General features: G+C 35.7%; 1 protein-coding gene across 2 annotated transcripts; it reads left to right on the top strand.

Moving 5' to 3' along the window:
- The first annotated feature begins 1764 nt into the window (after nt 1-1764).
- Nucleotides 1765-19234, top strand: LOC101260644 (uncharacterized). Of its 2 annotated transcripts, none has more exons than XM_004240248.5 (20): nt 1765-1985; nt 2765-4279; nt 4610-4921; nt 5029-5187; nt 5322-5412; nt 5506-5666; nt 5793-6426; nt 7200-7264; nt 7419-7520; nt 7745-7887; nt 8098-8153; nt 9189-9850; nt 9941-10131; nt 10285-10585; nt 15054-15323; nt 15405-15514; nt 16884-17190; nt 18028-18435; nt 18536-18776; nt 18867-19234. In XM_004240248.5, the coding sequence occupies exons 2-20, from the start codon at nt 2792-2794 to the stop codon at nt 18890-18892; spliced, it is 5727 nt and encodes a 1908-aa protein (XP_004240296.2). In that variant the 5' UTR covers nt 1765-1985; nt 2765-2791; the 3' UTR covers nt 18893-19234. The 2 variants fall into 2 exon arrangements, with proteins under 2 accessions (XP_004240296.2, XP_010321556.2); XM_010323254.4 differs by having other exon boundaries at nt 1838-1985; nt 2731-4279.
- The last annotated feature ends 1630 nt before the right edge of the window (nt 19235-20864 follow it).

Here is a 20864-nt window from a genome sequence, read left to right as displayed (position 1 = left end):
TTTTGAATAAGTTGATCAGAAATTCGCTCATATGCGGAAAGCTTATATAAGACGAGTTGAAGAGAAGGTTGATGACTACTACAGAAAATGATTGTATCGTCAGCAAATATTAGGTGGTTGATATCGGGGTTTCGATTGCACATAAAGAAGCTTTGATATCTTGGGTTATCTGCAGGACATTTAACATCATTATTAGTGCATATCTTTACTTTCTTGGGTTATTGTGTCGATAAGTATTCCTAACTATGTTCTTATTAGTGCATATCGTTACTTTCTTACTCACTCTTTCCACCTAATTTGGGTTCTTGAAGAGTTCGTTGTAATCTTAATTTAGCAGTAGTTATTAGTTTTAATAAGGGAATGACTATTGAATTGTCAATTTTATTATTGTACTGCCATTAATTTTAATACCACTTTTGTAACTATTCCATCAATTTGTATTCCATTTTTTAGTCCTTACATGTGTGTTTATTTACAAAGATAAGAAATTGTAGCTTAGATTACTATTTGTTTCATTTTTATGTTGTTGATCAATTGCAGCTAATGAAATAGATTGAAACCAAGGCAATTTCATGAAAGAGTTTTAATAGTACTTTCTTTTTATTTTTAGATGAGTGATTTTTTCGTCTATTCACTTTATCAAATATTTTACTTAATATTCAATAAATGAGATGAAAAATCGATCCATATGTGTAATCCTATACTTAGAAGATTCTTTTAACGATATTATTGAATTTCTTTAAGGAACAAATAAGTCCAGACTAAATTATCCCCTTTTTCATCCTAGATCTATTATTTTTAATGCTAATTACATGTAAAATTTCCCCTTTGTCATTATAGATCTTATTTTTATGCCAATTACATGTTAGTTCTACATTTCATGCATTTATCTTTGAGAATAACATAATTTTAGTGAAAGCAAACTTTTAGCTCATCCTTGCACCAATGAGTAAACGCTTTGTTTTATTTATCTACTATAAACTGTACATAGTCCTTATCTTTTTTCATTTTTTCCCCTGTTAAATCTATTATTATTATTTTTATTTTTATTTTTATTACCATGTCATTATTCCATAAAAGAATTCAAATGGATACTAAATTCATAAAAAATTTCAATTATAACAACTCTAACATAAAAGAATAGGTATATTAGATGGTGCTAAAGGATTCTTTTGTTTTTTTTTTGGTTGATAAATCAATATCCTATGAATTTAATTCAAAATTACAAATATAAGTATTTGAATTTGTAATATAATTTATTTGGATTTGAAGATCGAAAAAAATCATTAAAAATATTAATAAATATTATAATTTTATTAGCGCGATTTACTTTCCTAATTTGAATGATAATCATGAAATGCATGTTTGACAAGAACAATAACATTATAATATAATGTCATAAAATTATAAAATATTTGACAAAAAGATAATCTATCAAGTTTAACTTAAAAAATTAACATGTAATATAAAATATCGAGTCAATACTCCTAAAACAAATAAACTTAAAATATAATATAAATTCTAAGCTAAAATAAAAAAATTAGCATAATACTCTAATATCAAATTTCAACATAAAATACATAGATGATAAATATAATTAAAAAAAAACTTAAGTTCATAACTTTATTCAACAATGAAATTCTACTTTAATTTAAAAATTAAAACATTAACAAAATCATACTAATTATTTTTTTTAGAATACTAACAAAATCGTACTTCAATATTTCCATAAAATATTAAATTTTAAGTGGGTAATTATTATGTAGGTGAAAACGTGGCAGATATCAAATAATTTCTTCATATTACGAGGTTAAATTTAGCGAAGGAAAATTTTTCTAGTGTTATATGTGAAAGAAAACAATTTTTCTTATTTGACCTGTAAACCCAGCTTCATATTTTGAGGTAAAATCACCCAATACTATTTTTTTTTTAATTCATGAGTTAATCACTCAAGTGAAGAAGTTTCAACTTTGCCCTCCCCCAAGGTAATCTGATCCCTAAATTTGAATTTTTGATACTTAAATGGAAGATGGGTATTTTAATTAGATGAATTGAGCTTTTGTAACAATTGATTTGGTATTTGGATTGAAATTTTGTATTAAGGAGCGAATTTTTGATCTTTTTGATATTACAAACATTCAATAGTAACTGTTGGGTTTCCTTTTTTGTATATGAGGGAAACAGAAGAATTTCGTGTTCCAACATAAAATTAAAGTTGCTGTCTTTTTGTAATTTCTGTTCGTTTACGATTTTGATCTAGTTTTGTTTTGTGTTTAATTTCCTACTTGTCAAGATGTAATTCCAAGTGTTAATTGCTATTTTTAGTAAGCCCTCTTGTTATCTTGTGCTGCTTCTACTACTATTTGCATTGTTGAAGTATACAAGTTAAGATCTTTATAATGAATTAGCTGTTATCGGGTTTGTCTTTCTGTGATGGGATTTTTGAGGTTGTGGATTGCAGTTTTTCTTATCAAGATGTTTGTTTTCTTTTTTGATTTTCCTGCTGCGAAGCAACTTACATTTTGCAATTTTTGTAGTCAAAGATTTATGTTTCTCAGAGGTAATGTAATGCACATAATTGAAATGATTTTTGTTTCTGAAATACTGACTAATGAGAATGGATGTATTTCAGTTATTCAGACTTTTTAGATATATAATATCCATATAGACCTATTAGTCAATATATATCTTCCTTGATCATAAACTGATTTTCCTGGACTCTGTTTTCAGTGTTAAAGAGCTAACTGTTTCTGCAAAACCATAGATAAAACGGCAGCGAGTGAAGACTTGAATGGAGCTTGACCTGGATTCATTTTTAGATTCACATGCTGACGATGATGATGATGATCACTTACTGCATCATCGCACTGTTGATGAAATTCTCCTCAACCACTCTTCCTCTTCTTCTTCTTCGCCTTCTCCTCCTTCTTCTCCATCTGCTTTGCATAAACGCAATGATGTAGATCGTCGCAATCGCTCGGCAGAATCATCTTTTCAATCCTTAAAACTGCCATTAGAGTTGCATCAGACACAGTCAAGAGCAGAGTCAATTAGTAGTAAACAATCGAGTGAATTTTCTTCACCACCAGCAGGTCAGAGTGTGTTGCCACCATTTTTCAGTGGGGTCATCAGATCAAATTCAAAACCGGGAGATGCCTTGGCTGCGGCTTTCGCTGCATCCCGCTCCATTCCCGCGCCTCGTGCAGCAGCCATCAAATCCAAAAAAGCAAGCTCCGAAGTGCTGCAAAGGGCCTTGGAAAGTGATGAATCGGCTTCCATAGATCCTTCAGCTTGCACTGATGCCAACATTTCTGACAAAAATCTTGATACTTTTGGGCGCACAGTGTTTTTACACGAGATTGGTTCTGAGACTATTGGTTTGGAAGGTAACATAAAGGATCAGTTTCAAGCTGGTCAAGTTCAACCAAGTGATACAGACAATGATAGTAGGGAGGTATCTACAGTGGATGCAGGTATGGACAGTATAAATGTTTCTGATGCAGGTGATGTTTCTGTGGTGAATGATTTTTCAGTTAAAAGTAATTTGAATGAAGCTCTAAGTTATACTGGAACTCAAGTGGAATCTCCTAGTAGAATTGAATCAGACTCGGTTTTTCATGATAGCTCTGGGTTGGATGAGATTGAAGATAGACAAGTTCAACCTTTATTTGGAGGTGAAGATAATGTTGTAAGTGCGGATAGCAGCGAAGAAGCTGGTACTAAGGAGATACTCTCTTCTCCAGTCTATGAGACTCTTTCTGATGAAGATTTGACTAAGAATGATGGTGCAAAGCTTGAGCATGAAAATGTAATTACTCAATCCAAAGAAGGAGAGGTCAGTTCCAATGGAGATGAAACTAATTCTTTAAATGATGCTGCAAGTATCATTGATGAGTTAGTTTTACAGCAGGAAAGTATGAGGGATAGTACAAATCCAAAAAAGAATTACCATTCTGCCTTGAAGCCCCTAGAATTGGCTGAGGAAGCTGAAAAGAAGCAGGCCTTCACGGCTATGCATTTAGAAGAGGGTGCTTCTGCTCAACCAATGAGGCTTGATGGAGTTCATAGGAGTTCTAATGTCCTGGGTTACTTTGATGTAGATGAGAACAATACCATCACCCAAACCCTATTATCTCAAGCTTTTAGGCGTGAGCATGGATCTTCACAGGTCCTGGCAGTTCACCTCAAATACATTGCTGTGGGAATGTCCAAAGGATCAATTCTTGTGATGCCAAGCAGATACTCCTCCTCACATCATGCGGATAACATGGATGCTAAGGTTTTTGTGCTAATTAGCTTTGTGCATCGGTACCTTATTACAGTGATTGACCACATTGTGAATTGAATTTTAACAAAAAGTATCATTCTATTCCAAGAAGTATCATTCTATTTCAAGAAGTATCATTCATTCCCTCCTCTTTGAACTTATAAGGTTGTAATTTGACAAATATCTTCTTCGTGTAATCACTATTGAAAAGGAAATTGCTCATCGTAGAATCTCTATATTGGTATTGTGTATATTTTCTTGTTACTTGCGTTATAGATTTTGGATTTGACTGAATAATTAAATATTTTACTTTCTGATGGTAGAAATGTGTATATATTTCAGATGTTGATATTTGGATTATCGGGAGATAAATCCCATGCCCCTGTAACTTGCTTGAGCTTTAATCAGCAAGGGGACATGCTCTTTGCCGGATATGGTGATGGGCATTACACTGTATGGGACGTTCAAAGGGCCTCTGTGCTTAAAGTTGTCACTGAACATAAAGCACCAGTTGTTCACCTTTTATATTTAGGGCAAGATTCTCAAGTTACTCGACAGTTTATTGTGCTCAGCGGTGATACTAAAGGTGTAGTTAACTTAGACCGGTTTACAGTGTTCCCCTTGTTCAATAGAATCTCCCTTTCGAAGTCGCAGGTAATTTTATCTTTTTCATGCTTCTGAATTGACATGAATATCCTTCTCAAAATGACATGAATAACATGCATCTCTAGGTTGAATAATATATGTTAACATTTTAACAGGAACTGCTAAATGAAAGCAACAGCACTACATTATGTGCGGTGTCGCTACTATCTGGTGAAAGTTATGGAAGTGCTATGGTGGCTTCTCAAGAGGGAGGCAGCCCTTCTTTGATTGAGGAAGGTGTGGTCATACTTGGCACACACCAATATGCTCTAGTGGTATGAAGTTCTTAGAACATTCATTGGCCTGGAAGGATTTCACTATCTCCTGAAACCCAGACTCCTTTTAAATGATCAATTTAACCTTCATTCCTGCTTCTTTGTCAAGACTTCTGTTTCACTGTCTTTTGCAGGCAAAATTAAGCCCCACATTTAAAGTTTATGCTAAAATTCCACGTCCTGATGGTGCTAGGGAGGGTTCAATGCCCTATGCTGCTTGGAAATGTATGGAATCACATATTTCTTCAGTTTTAGTATGTATGAATTTTGGCCATGGATATGTTGCATTTGAGCTTGCTAAGATTGTTTTTGTTGCAGCAGAAAGTATTACTACTGAAACATATGAAAAAGTTTCACTGCTTGCAATTGCTTGGGATCGAAGAGTTCAGGTTGCAAAGCTGGTGAAATCTGAGCTAAAAGTCTGTTGGAGATGGACTACGGATAGCTCAGCAGTTGGGCTGGCATGGTTGGACGAACAGGTATATAAAGTTCTTGGTGTTTTATCAGGAACTTCCTTTTCTTATCATTTGTCTGCAATATTTCGAATACTTGCATTTAGGTTTGGACAGAAGTACAAAAATTACAAAGATCTTTTACTTGTCCAGATTTTGGTAATTCTCACAGCAACTGGACAGCTTTGTTTGTTTTCAAAAGATGGGAATTTGATCCATCAGAGAAGTTTTTCTATGGATGGATCTTGTGGAGAGAATCTCATGTCATACCATTCCTACTTCAGCAATGTCTTTGGAAATCCTGAGAAAGCTCATCACAATTGTTTAGGTGTCAGGGGGGCAACTTTGTACATTCTTCGGCCATCCCAGCTTGTTGTTTCACGCCTTCTTTCCTGGAAGGAACGTGTAGAAGTTTTACATAAAGCAGGTGACTGGACGAGTGCACTGAACATGGCAATGTCTCTTTATGATGGTCAAGCACATGCTGTTATTGACCTTCCAAAGAATTTGGATGATGTCCAGAAGACCCTTGTGCCATATCTTGTACAATTGCTGTTGTCATATGTAGATGAGGTGTTCTCCTACATAGCAGTGACATCTGGCAATCCACATGGGCAGCCAGGCCAATCAAATGAATTGAAGTATGATGCTGACTTTGTGAATCCTGATATTAAGGAGCAGTACACTCTGGTTGGTGGTGTTTCTGTTGAATTCTGTCTTCATATTAAGAGACTTGATGTTCTCTTTGATGAAATTTTTCCAAAGTATGTTGCAGTGAATCACAAGGGTATGTTGCAATGTGTTTATACTTTAACATCCTGCATTATGTCCCATGTCAGCTATTTGTGGCTTGTTTCTATATTTTATGCCATTTTGATGTAAAGAAAATTGCTTGCACAAAACTATAGTATATTAATGAGTGCCTCCAAGTACTGTGGTGAATTAACTAGGTTAACAATTTTTGAGGAATCGAAGATGAAAGGGTGAACATATTATTAAGCAGAGTTTGAATCGAAAAGGACAAAACATAGTCTGAATAAAGTATTATTTCAGGTTTGTTTTGGTAACCTTTTCCTTCCCCCAACTCCCCTCCTCTCTCTGTCCATTAACCTCTCGAACTCAACTTTCTGCAGTAACAGACTTATCCCTTCAGTATCAAACGAAGCCTAGAAACTAGTAATATATAGATAAAACAATAGTACAATCTGATGTCTAATGGAGCTCCCAGGGGATGGAAGTTCAAACTCCATCAGAGGCGACACTAAGTAAATTCTTCTCATCTTTTTAAGAATTAACATGCAAAGTTATTGTTTCCCGTGGTGGGAGGTAGCAGGTACCCAGTAGATTAGGTGAGTTTTGTTAAGCTTAGCCTGGATTCCGTTGCTATCAAAAAGGGAATAGAATAGAAACATCTAGCAGACTGTCAGTTAATCTTTTAATTTTGTTCGTGTTCCTCCTGTGGAATTTTGGCCTTCTTCTATTCTCATTTAATCCAGTTCTCAACAAGTTATCTTGCATGGAAACTATTACTCTGGCCAAATTTTATGTTTCCCTATACAGATACATTTTTGGAACTTCTGGAGCCATATATATTGAAAGACATGCTAGGATCTTTACCACCTGAGGTATGTCTGTAGTTTTGGTTTGTTAATTTTTTTGAATTGGGGTGTTTTATGCCTCATATTACTTTACTGTATCACCATTGGGCTCTTGATTTGTCAATTCATTTTTAAAAGCTTATAATGTATGCTGATATACTGTGATTTGTTATTGCTGAAGATAATGCAAGCACTAGTGGAGCACTATAGCACTAAAGGTTGGTTACAGCGTGTTGAACAGTGTGTTCTCCACATGGACATGTTGTCCCTGGATTTCAATCAGGTATTGCTGCTCGTTTTATAAGTCAAAATTTATGATTACTACGTTACGACCACAGATGAAAGTTCTCATTAATAAGACATGAATGCAAAGGACAGTTGTCCGCAAACAGGAAAAAAGTTGTCTGAATGAAATAAAGCTTCCACTATAGGCTTGATTTGGATTTTTTTCTCTCTTTCCTGTGAATTTGTCGGATTTAGTTGTTAAATTTTTAATCTATTTTGTAGGTTGTTCGCCTATGCAGGGAGCATAGGCTGCATGGTGCATTGATCTATTTGTTCAACAAAGGCCTTGATGATTTTAGGACTCCATTGGAAGAGCTCTTTTTAATTTTGCGCGATAGCAAAAGAGAAAGTGCTATTGCTCTTGGGTAAATTGATTTATGTGTATTTTGGATATATTAATTATCTAATGAAACATGACATATAATATGTTTGCATTTGATATCCCCATATAATGTTAATTTTCTGCCTAAAGTAGGTGATCCAATTCCTAAATTGTCATTAATTATTTTTGACATTTTTATATATGCACATTGGTGTTTTCAAGTAAACAAACTTCACCTTCCTCGTGGAAACAGGTACAAGATGCTTGTTTACCTCAAGTACTGCTTCCAAGGTTTTGCTTTTCCTCCAGGTTGGTCTGCAATATGTTATTTATAACTTCTGTACGAGTAAATTTAGGTTGGTTATCTGCATTTGATAATGCGCACTTAAAAGAATTAGTCCGTCTTTAATAAGCTTGAGAACAGAAGCAAAAAGGTTCTATTCTATTCTCTACTATGGTTGTTGATTTTTGTGATATCAGTTAAATTTGAAAAAATATTAAATTAAAAAAGAAGTTAATTTTGAAAGGTTTGGTGGTATAACATCAAATGAGGAAACAATCCAGATTAAAGGAAATATAAAATTGTCAATTATTTCAGCTTCACGTACCTTGAGGGTGATTGAGAGAACTTGACATTTTTCTTGTTTGTGTTAGCATCAGAGGCTTCAAGGAGACAATTACTTTGGTTGTATGGTTACACTGGTTTTAGATAGATAATGTAGTTATATATTAGATTCCTTGTTAGAAGCTTAAGGAGTGAATCACTGATTTAATGATGCAACTACCATTTTGGTTTGCAGCACAAAATTTTGTGTGTGTATATATATATATTGTGAATCTGTTACCTTCTCAAAAAGACCAAAAAAGAAAAGAAAAGAAGAAGATAGATAGAGTAGTTCAAGGAGAAGTTGAAGGACACGAGCAAGAGACTTTGGGGATGTGAAAGATGGGATAAGGAATATTGCCTCACACATGTGGTCATTCTCAAAATTGTTTTTTTTTACATATTTCCCACATTAATATCTATTGTGACATGTTGCATTACCTATATACTGTTCTCTTTCTGGATTTAGTCTTTAAAGACCGACACAGTAACTATCCTAATCATATACGCACCTCGGCGTCTTATCCAGGAGAGAAACAACAAGGATTGGGAATGGCGGGGGAGGGATTATGCTGAATATTTTCTAGGGAATGAAATGAATCTTTAAAAATAATTTTAGCTGTTCTGCATTTTTTCTTCTTGTGGGGACCTTAATGCGGTGTTTCACACACTATGTATTAGTTATTACTTAGTTGTGCTTTTTTTGTTTTGCTTCAATCAATTGATGATGAATTATGCAGGGCGTGGAGCATTCCCTTCCACACGTGTGCCATCTCTTAAAAGAGAGCTTCTGCAATTTTTGTTGGAGGAAGTGAGCTCTCCAAATTCTTCGACAGCAATGTGCTTACCTTACAATGTACCGAACCCAAACCTTCTCTCTCTGTTAGAGATTGACACAGAGGCTACCTTGGATGTTTTGCGATATGCATTTGTAGAAGGTGAAAATGAAAGTTACAGTCCTGCATCAAATCCAGCCGATTCAAAGACGGAAACAACTGAAGTAAACATTTCAACTATTGAAGGCATAAGCTTAGTTCAGAAAGTAGTAGATGTCCTTGCAGTCATTCTTAATCTGAGTTATTTCCAAACTGGTGGTACCATTAACAATAAAGATGAAATATGTACTGACATTTGGCCTACAAGGAAAGATACCGAATACATATTAGATTTTATTTCCTTTTTAATTGCCTCTGAAAAAGCTAAGGTTTCTAAAGATACCCTTTGTCAAATTTTTGAGTACCTGACACTGGGTAATGAAACTTACACAAACGTTTCTGGGCGGATAGTTGAAACATTCAATAGGAAACAGAAGCAACTGAGTGCACTTTTAGAAGTTTTACCAGAGGAAGACTGGGATGCGCACTACTTACTGAATTTGTGTGAGAGGGCTCAGCTGCATCAGGTACCTTTCCATGCTAACCTTTCTGTTCCTTTTTCTTCTGTCAAGTATCAATGACTTCAATTATTTAAGAGGGCATAATATTTATTTTAGGTCTGCGGCTTAATTCATGCCATCACACATCAGTATCTTTCTGCTCTGGACAGTTATATGAAAGCTGTTGATGAGCCTATTCTTGCTTTTGTATATGTTGATGACATGTTGCGGCAACTGAGAGGCAAAGAATATGATGATTTCAGATCAGCAGTCATTTCTCGAATCCCAGATCTACTCAAGTTGAACAGGTTGCAGTACAATTCCATAATGTTTGTCATTCATATTCAAGCTGGATTTTCATGAGATGAAGTTCATTCTAGCCAGCACCAAGCTGTTTAACCATATATTCTAGAATATAATCAGAGTGCTGAAAAATCTTCGCTAATTTTGGGATTGTGCAGGGAAGGAACTTTTTTTCTGATTGTCAATCATTTTGGAGAGGAGAGCGATTACATTTTGTCTCAGCTGCAGGCTAATCCAGAAAGTCTTTTCCTTTATCTGAAGACTCTCATTGAAGTTCATTCAACAGGCACCCTAAACTTCTCTTCTTTAAGAAAACTGGATGCTTCAGACTTCCCCAGTGGAAGAAATAAGAAACATATGTCCTCTGAAGTCTACCTGGAAGCCTTGTCTGACTTACCTAAACTCCTGCAGAACTATCCAATTCACATAACTGATGAAATGACGGAGCTCTATATTGAGGTGAGTATTGTACTCAACTGGGTCTATGTAGAAGCTTGTTTCGGGATAACTCCATCGCATGATTTGCTTCCACCTTATGTTTTTCTTATAGAGTAGGTAATTTAATTTACAGTAGCAAGAAAGTGCAGATTATGTTCAAAAAGTGGACTTAGGTTCCCATTCTCGACTTAATGAATGAATTAAGTACAATATATTACCAAGTTCACTCACTGTAAATCCTCCAATTCACCCTAGTTCTTCAGCCCTTTCAGCACGGAGCTCAATATTTTCATTATTGTGACAAATAAATAAAGAGAAAGTGGATCTCCCTACCCCAATCCCCAACGAAATATAAAAATGCATCTGGAAATCCACTAATTAAAACTGAAAATGTGACGGTAGACATGCAAGTGCTAATTCACTTGATCCACTTCTCGCCAAAATTCATGAACTTCACGATATACAGCAAACAAGACCAATTTACATGGTCATAAGATTTTCCTGGATCTAATTTACATACTACCCCAGCATCTCCTTTCCTCAACTGATGATCATTGATCAATACATTCATTTGCCACCAAACCTGCATCTATTATTTGTCTCCCTTTAGTAAATGCATTTTGGTTGCCTGATATTAGCTTATTTATCTCCTTTTTTAATAGTTGTTAGCTTTGCGATTATTTTATATACACTCCCTAGTAAGCATATGGGCCTGAACTCTTTAATTGCGCAGCTCTTTTCTTCTTATGTATCAAGGCAATACAAATAGAACTTAAGTTTCTAATAAAGGTTCTTGATAGAAGAACTCCACTGTCTTCGGCACATCTCCTTAACAGTACACCAGCATTTCTGGAAAAAAATCATGGTAAATCCATCAGGCCCTAGGGCCCTGTCCCATCAAATAGTTTAATCACAGCCTGTACTTCATCTTAAAGAAAAGCATCTTTAAAGCTAATCAGTTCCATCATCAGATAATTTTACCAGATTTTCATCAATCCACTTTGGTCTCCACTTTTCAGTTTCTGTAAAAATATTATCGTAGTAATCCAAGATAGTTTTTCTGATAAGCCTTTCCTCATCTACTTATTCTCCATCAATGCTGATTTTGTCAATAAAGTTGTACATTTTGTGTGCATTAGCTTGTTTGTAGATTTTGTATTTTTGTCTCCCTTCTTCATCCAAAGGCATCTAGTCTCTTGCCTCCAAGATATTTCTTCAGCTTTGGCAATTTCTTCTAGCTCCCTGTCAATAAATTTCTTTCAAAATTAGCCACTTCTTTCTCTTGCAGCGTAGCACTTCCATGATCAAGTTCCTCTAGCTTTTCCATTGTTGGTCTCTTCCTTTCGTCCAATCTACCAAACACTTCTCGGTTCTGCTTTTTGAAGTCAGTTTTTAACATTTACAACTTTTAACTAGAGCAATATCAGGTTTTCCATTAATCTCATATGGTTTACACCATTTATCCACCGAGTCAGCAAGTCTGCACTTTTGTCTTTGCTTACTTACGTAATGAGAACTTGAGATCCTTGGCATGATCCGTTAACTCCAAATAGTTTCAAGAGCATGTTGCATAGCTGCCAAGTTTGTCTACAATGAAGGAAGATATGATCAACTGTGTCAAGTGAATCTTTACTCAGAATGCATCTGCTACAGAGCATAATATTATGCCCTGGTGTAGATCATCCTGAGTCAAACAAGAGCCTTAAGCTGTATACACCCAAAACAAGAAACTTTTCTCGGTACTTTGACTCCGTTTTCCATTTTTTCAAGGCCACCTCTATTACCATATTTCCTAGTTAAATTACAGTTATATAGTATGATTTGACTGAATAAAGACCTCTCCACTGCCTGCCTAAACAATAGAATATCCGTTGGTCCCTTTCCAACTGCACATCGTCCATCATCCGTAGCAACAGGTTGAAGCCTTCTATCTCCCAACAACTACATACCTAATGAAATCCCACAAGTGGGGTCCGAAGAGAGTAGAGTGACCTTACCACTTCCTCGTGGAGGTAGAGAGGTTGTTCCCGAAAGACCCTCTACTCAAGTGCAGCAAATCCAAGTACGAAGCAGAAGATAAAGTGAAGAAAACATAGCTAATATTAAGGGAAACAGTGCAAAGCCTACAAGAAAGGTACAAGAACAACAACCAAAGAGTGCGATAACCGAAACACAATAGAAAACAGATGGTGATAGATATCAAAAGCATGGACTAAAAGAATATGGCTAGTACAACGACAAACAGCAACACGCCTAAACTCTCGTAAAGCATGACAACACTCTACTACCTACTAACCTTATACCCTGATACGCATCCTCCATATTTCTATCTAAGGCCATGCCCTTGATAATGTGAAGCTGCAACATGTGCTGCTTAATCACCTCTCCCCAATAATTCTTTGGTCTACCTGTACCTCTCCTCGTACCTACTATACCCAATCTACCAAAATCACTAAAACTTATTTTGAAAAGCAACTGCCATTTATTTCGATTGGATCCAATAGTACACCTTTTAACCCTTGTAGTTGCAAGTCTGGAGAGGACTCTTTCAAAGGCCCTCCTTCTGTCGAATTGTCTAACTCATAGTCTGTTCTTCTCCACTTTTCTTCTACTTCACGTTCTGTTGTGTTCAACCATGAATATAAGTTAGATTTTGCATTTATAATTACAGTTTTCCAGCCTTCTGTACACTCTTCCTGTATCTCTATGTTTGGTTTCTGACTTTGGTTGTTTTGTCTCAATTCCAATTCTTTCTAGGCTCCTTCCCTATGGTCACTTGCATCCTTGCTCCTATCCTATACCTTGTGCAAGATAATTTAACCTGATTATCAGAAAAATTGTCTTTGGATGTTCCGAACAAGAGCCAAATGTTGTCACAACAACAACATACCCAGTGAAATAACACAAAGTTTGGTCTACGGAGGGTAGAGTGTTCGCAGACCTTCCCTCCACTTTCTTTCCTTAAATGCCGTTTTAGCTTATTGAGGATGAACGTTCTCCTGATATGCCCTGTATTTATGGAAATACCTGTTCGTCTCTTATCTTCATTTTTTTGGATTCTATAACTGGAGTTTCATTGAAAATGCATTAAGAGGATACTGAAAATTACAGTAGAGAGCAAAAGGGAGTCAGCTTCCTGTACAATGCCTTCGTATATGTGACCTAAGGAGCTAACAAAGAAAACAAAAAATTGAGAAAAATTATTTACAGCATGGCCTACACCAACAAAAAAGGTTTGCAAGGCATCTAGATTTAAGGATATTATGGGAGTTTGTACTCCATCAAAGCATCTGCGATTTCTTTCTGTCCATAAGCTCCAAAAAGTGCAAGCTGGTACCGTATGCCATATCTTCCGGATGGACTTACCAACTTCCCACTGCCCCCAATTTCTGTAGACTTCATTAGTTTATTTTGAAAGTGCATTACCCAGTATAGCCCAAAAAGGCAGAAGAACATAGTCCATATCTCACTTTCTATCCTACAGTGATATAGGGAGGCAACATGCATCATCAGAGTGCTATAGGAGCATATAGAACCTACTGTTGATGAGAGCCTCCTCCTTATCAAATTTTAAAAAAGAATGTGTTAAACAAGCACCAGATAACACTATCCAGCTGAAGCAAGCGTTTTCGGTAGGAATTTTGACATTCCAAACTAGCTTCCACAGCCAATCTTCTTATTTCTGCTGCTGCTGAACATATTGAAGTAGCATGATTTCACTGTGAACATACCATCTTCACTACAGCTCCACCAACTTGTCCGTCATGAGGGGGTTGACTGTTACTAATTCTAGCCTTGCCCAGAATATTTACTACTTCCTCCAGTTCCCAATCTTGAGTGTTTCTTCTAATAATTAAGTTCCATTTGCTTTCTATTCTACAGTGACTCACAGCAGCATGTAGAGATGAGATCAAAAGGTATTGCTACTGGAATTCCTCTTTTAGTGTGTTATTTCCGAGCCGTTTATCTTTCCAGAAGACCAGAACTGATGTGTCTACCATTATCTATCTTGAAATGAGTGTATTGGTTAAATTGATCCGACAATGTACTGATGTTTTCCATGGACCCTCTCTTTTACCTCCAACGGATAGGTTTGACTACTTTTCAGCCTGTTTTTCTAGAGTTGTATTAGTTTGGTCATCTCGGTCTCTGTTTTATTGATCTAAATAAATTAATTGGGTAATTTTTGGTTCAACTATCTGCTGTTAGTGACTATAACATATGTGTCGAAAAACCAGAATGTAGAGCTTTTGCTTAAAAGTCCCTTCCAGAAGCCACTTCCATTTAGAGCCTTACCTGGAGTCGAGTTTGCTGCATAGGCAGATGGGAACTTCCCTAAGAAGCCTAATAGCAATTAACCGCTTTGAAAACAACGAATCACACTCTGAAAGGAGGTTGTGAAATCCTGACTTAGGTCCTGTAGATGCAATTTTTTCTTATACTGTCATCTAAGTGCAACGTCTTCTTTATATATATATTTTTTGTGTAGCTATTATGTAGGTACGAGCGTAAGTCAGTTCTCAGATTCTTGGAGACTTCCGAAAGCTACAGGGTGGAGCGCTGCTTGCATTTATGCCAGGAGTATGGAGTTATAGACGCAGCAGCTTTCTTGTTAGAAAGGGTTGGTGACATCGGAAGCGCCCTTTTGCTTGTTATATCTTCACTCAGTGATAAATTTATCCTGCTTGATACTGCTGTTGAAAGTGAACATTGTGCCACGGCTCCGGAGCATTTCAAAGCTATTTTAAGCAAGAAAGAGGTTTTTTCCCTCTATACTCCTCTTCCATGATAAGACTTTGTGTTGTTAGGTCTAGCCCTTTAACATCTTATTTTGTTTCAGGTCACTGACATAATAGAGATTTTACGCACTTGTATTGGACTGTGCCAGAGGAACAGCCCCCGATTGGACTCCGATGAAGCAGAGAGTCTGTGGTTTCAATTGCTTGATTCGTAAGACAATGTCTTTTATTTGCTTACTCATGCTTACCTTTACTATTTGTAGTGGCAACTGCTTCCCTTCAGGCCAATTGAAATCTTTAGTTCCATATTTCACTTAGACAGATATGTATTACTTTTGGTATAGAGTTATCCATCTAATGAACAATGATCTCTAACTTCATGTGAACATATCAAGATGTTAGTAGACTGGGGTACACAATCATTAAGGAACTGCAATGAAAATTTCTGTGCTTTCCTCTGGAGATTGCAGCATGACTACTTGAGATAGCAGCCAACAGATTTTTGCTGAATAAAATTAGAAATGGAATTACGGAAGGGGGTGGAAAACTAGAGATATCGCTTTGCCTTTCAGTTAGGGTTTATGGAGGAATATCATGAAGCGACACGATAATTTTGTGGAAGATCTCTCAGTCAAGGTCGGAGATGGTAGAGTGTTTATTTTGGGGACATAGCTAGTGTGGGAACACATTATTGAAAGGTGGATGTCAGAGTTTGTATATTGGATATCAGTATTTGTATAGACTTTCTTGCAAAGAGGCTTGACAATTTTAACAAATTCATGAACACAAAGTAAAGAGACTTTTTAAAACTTGAGATGATGGAGAATGGATTTTCAAGATTGGGAAATGGGTGAATTTCAAAGATTTTTAGCCCCACTTCATAGTTCATTGGTAAGTCAATCCAGCGGATAATCTTTGGTGGTGGGGCCTGGGAAATAATGGTGTATTAAGTCCTTTTCCTGAGAAACTTTCGGTTAAGGAGGAGTTTGAGTTCCCATGCAAGTGTTCCAAGAGATGATGTGTTTTTTTACTTGACTAGTCACTAGAGGGTTGATCTTGATAGTGGAAAGTTGTCTACATCAGTTGGTGTTACATGTGTAAGGAGAGGGGCAAGGACGTGGATCATCTTCTTCTACGTTGTGGGTCAACCCTGAAATTATGGATACATTTAGGTGGTTTGACACTCATTAGGCAATGCCAAAAACTGAGAGAGTGTGTGTTCAGTTGGAAGAGCTGGAGAAGGAGGAAAAGACGAAGAGTTTGGAACATGGTTCCGCTTGCGTTATTGTGGGTAGTTTGGAGAAAAAATGAGAGCCTTTAAAGGAGTAGAGTCGAGCTTCTCTCAGTTGAGTAGTAATCCACGATTCCTCATTTCCTTTTGGTGTAAAGAGAAAGTTGCCGGTTGTATAGATGATTGGGTGGAGTTTGTAGAAAATCATGTTTTGTCGATTCTTTACTTTTTGGCATATCCCTTGCATATGGCCAATTTGTCCATGTTTTTGGATGAAATATGTTCACTTGATTTTTAAAAAAAATCATCTGCATCACCTATTAATCCCCTCTTTATATTCCTTCTACAGTTTTTGTGAGCCTTTGATGGATTCACATGATCATATGATAAGATATAAAGAAGATGAATGCGTGCAAGAAGGCAAGCGGGCTTGCAAAATTCAGTGGAAGGTGTCAAAATCTCATAGAAATGCTCACATCCTTAGGAAATTGCTCTCTGTGTTTATCAAAGAGATTGTTGAAGGAATGATTGGATATGTAAGCCTCCCGAGGATCATATTAAAGCTTCTTTCAGATAATGAGACACAGGAATTTGGTGATTTCAAACCTACTATACTGGGGATGCTTGGAACATATGACTTTGAGAGGCGGATTTTGGTAGGTGTCCTCGTCTCTTTTTCATCTCTCCCTTTTTTTTTAATGGCATGTCAATTGTACATCATCTATTCACATGATGTAGAATTGTAAATTGATTGCGAACATTTATTAAATAGGTTTTTCCTTGTTATTTGGTGTCTGAATGTCATCTGTTGGCCTACACCATTTTTTTGGTTGGTTGTAGAAAGAATTCCCATATCTGGCTACTCAATGTGTTAAACCTTTTATTTCTCTGGATTTCTGACTAGGAAACCTTCGATTAATTGATGAAAATATGAAGTGAAAAATAATTATTGTCCTCTTGTGAATGAGTTGAAGTTTTTACTCTTGCATCTGTGGCATTCTTTGGAAGTAACGCTTTCTGTTGCTTGAATCCCAATCCCAAAAAACCTGAACTTATATGTTCGGAACCTCAATGTGGAAGTTGATTTTGCAACAATGTAGTTCAAGGGACTGATCCTTCAGTACTTGCTTGATTTATTTTGTTTAAGTAGCTGGAGATGCAGCACAATCATCATTCTTGATTTCTTACCAGAACAGCTAATTAGAAAACGAAATAAAAGAAATGGTAATTTCATTAGAATTAGGCAATGAAGGTCATATCAGCAAAGTGATATGACTGCATTTAACTTTTTTACTTGCCATATTATCCTGTAAAGGCCTTCTAGGTTTCCAGAGTTCTCCTTTTTCTTTTTTTTTTTGGGTGGGTGGGTGTTGACAAGTTCTAGCTCTTCAAGGCTAGACTCCTTTCTGATAAAGGATTCAGACCTGGACGCTTAAAGTAACTTTACCAATCTCTGACAAATATTTTCATACTCTTCTTTCACACTGTTACAGGATACCGCTAAATCATTGATTGAAGATGATACATATTCCTCCTTGAGCTTACTGAAAAGAGGAGCTTCTCATGGATTTGCACCTCGGAACCTCCTATGTTGCATTTGTAACTGTCCCCTCACAAAAGATTTCTCAGCTTCTAGCATTCAAATTTTTACTTGTGGTCATGCAACACATCAGCAATGTGAACCTCAGGAAAGTGAAGCATCAATTAGGGGTAACTCAACAGGATGTCCTATTTGTATGCCAAGAAAGAATTCGGAGAAGTTGAGAAGTAAATCTATGCTTGTGGAGAATGGATTGGTGAAGTCTATATCAAAATCTCATCAAACAAATGGTACGACTGGTCTATATCCACACGAGAATGATGGTTTTGACAACTCCTACGGACTTCAGTCTGTTTCAAGGGTATGAAAGTTCACTTTAATAATTCTATGCTTGATACTCCCATGTCCTTACCCCTGCACCCCAAAAATCTACGCTAGACTGATCACATGTGATTATGCAGTTTGACCTCCTCCTTAATCTTCAAAAAACCCATCAGTCTATGCAACTAGAGAATATCCCTCAGTTGAGGCTTGCACCACCTGCTGTGTACCATGAAAAGGTTAAGAAAAGAAATATTCCCTCGGCTGGAGAGAGCAGCAATGGTCTGGCAAAACCGGAGAAACCAAGCAGGAGCAAGCATCTCAGAGACGTAAAACTGAAGGGATCGTCTTTAAGGTTCCCCCTTAAAACAAATATATTTGGTGAGATTGCTGTTTTGTTCTACACATTCTTGATCCTTAGAAATTGTATCTCATATTTCTAAACCTTTCTAAAATGTCAATCTTTTGTAGGTAAAGAGAAGAACATTAAGCTGTGACAGTAACACTTTCAAGCTGGAAGCGGCTAATCCAATCGTTATTTTCCTGGTATATCTTCGCTACGTTGTACATTATAGCAGAAATTGAATCCGCGAGAGGGACGAAGTATGGCTACTGCGCCTGTGGTTTAGAGATTTAGGATGTTTCTGCTCTGTACATTTGTTATCTGCTCCATTTTATATATGAAATATTTTCTTTTCAATTAAATAAAAAAATATAAGAAAGCAATGTTCTGATGTAGTGCTTAGATGAGTAGTGAGTTAACAGAAAATTACAAGCTTGTATTTTGTCTCCATATAAAGTAAAATATATTTGAGGATATTGCTATTTGATTTTCTTAATTTTGTCGTAATCAAGTGAAAAGAAAAAAGTTGAACTGTATTTCCAAAATTCACAACTTACAAGCAGAGTATTGTTTTACCCAATCCGCGATCTGCCCAGTGTGTTTTTTAAAATATATATCAACCCACCCCGCTTTTCCCTATGAGAATGATTACTTTTTTACTGATTTAGTGACTCGAAGCCAATGTTAAATGTAAAAAAGTGTTACCATCCAAGTAATTTCATCTTGTCAACTTATAGTTAGTATAAGTATCGAGAAGAAATACTTTTTTTTTAATCAACCATATATAATAAATCAGCTTTGATTCCTTCAATTATATTATATTGCTGCATTATTTGAAAGCTGATTTCTGCAAGGCTGGTCTCTTTTTTCCCTAGTAAAATGGCCAACGAATATGTACAAATAGCAAACAGAAAAAAAGTATATAGAACAAATTAAATACTCCATATATACATAAAATTTGTTATAATGGTGTCAGTTGATTTTAATATAAATTCTGACATCAGTCATTTACAGATGAGTATAACTTTGAATGCAGTTTCGAATAGGCTGAACAAAATTAAATCGAAAATTGTGTTTAAATAAAGAAGAGATTAGGGTGAATAAAATTGAATCGAAAATTGAGTCAATGAAAAAAATAGACTCGTGGTTTGATATTGAAAAAAGAATTGACTATACTTTGGTTGATTTGATTTTAACTAAAAAAAAGTTAACGTGAGATCAAATAACTCAACATTTTATATATAATTTTTTATTTATATATTACTAAGTAATTTACCCGCGCTTCGTGCGATCATAAATTATTATTGCATTGAACTTGCAAATATTTTTTATTAATATCCATACATTAAAAATAATGGAGAAAATTGGTTCTTAAAAAAATATTAGCAATATTCCAACATGAATTTGATTATTATTGCATAACTCAACAACCTCTAATGAATGAATTATTCACGAAATAATAAATCATTGGTTCATTAATCTACAGTAAAAGGGAAATAAAGAAGAAAATAAGAATATTTATACAAATGCATTTCGTGATAAAAAGAAGGGAAAAAGGACAGATATATTCCCGAACTATTTTAAATGGTATGCAAATACCATTCGTCATACTTTTGGGACATTGGTGCCCCTGTCGTCGTACTTTTGGGGCATCGGTGCCCCTGCCGTTATACGTTGAGACAATTGGTGCCCCTGCCCCTTCATTAGAGTGAAGAGCATATATGCTCTAATTTATGAACGAAGGGACACCAATGTCTCAAAAGAATGACGGAGGGTATCTGCATACTATTTATGGTAGTTCGGAGGTATATTTGTCCTTTTTCCCTAAAAAGAAACACTTAAGTTGCATAGATTATACAATTATGATATATGTCTTGGGAGAAAATTCAAAAATTGGTTAACATATTCAAAAAAAAATAAAAAGAATTACACTTGAACATGAAAACAACTATAACTCTTGAATTTATATAATGAATTTCTTCAATTGATAAGTGAGAAATTTCATATCTATGTAAAAATAGATAATATCTAAACTTATATATAGTACCTTTAAGTTATAGAATTTAATATAAAATATCAAAATAAGAATTCTTGGACCCGAGTATAATAATTATTTTCTGCACAAT

Source organism: Solanum lycopersicum, chromosome 5, assembly GCF_036512215.1.
Source record: "Solanum lycopersicum chromosome 5, SLM_r2.1".
Taxonomy (NCBI): Eukaryota; Viridiplantae; Streptophyta; class Magnoliopsida; order Solanales; family Solanaceae; genus Solanum; species Solanum lycopersicum.
The sequence above is the reverse complement of the archived record's forward strand: the minus strand, read 5'-3'. Positions and strand labels throughout refer to the sequence as shown.

What these genes read in the sequence shown, in the direction of transcription:
- LOC101260644 (XM_004240248.5), top strand. Translation starts at nt 2,792, where the DNA reads ATGGAGCTTGACCTGGATTCATTTTTAGATTCACATGCTGACGATGAT. An exon ending in GCCCTATGCTGCTTGGAAAT is followed by an intron (nt 5,413 to 5,505) that starts GTATGGAATCAC and finishes TTTTTGTTGCAG; the next exon opens with CAGAAAGTATTACTACTGAA. An exon ending in TGTCCCTGGATTTCAATCAG is followed by an intron (nt 7,521 to 7,744) that starts GTATTGCTGCTC and finishes TCTATTTTGTAG; the next exon opens with GTTGTTCGCCTATGCAGGGA.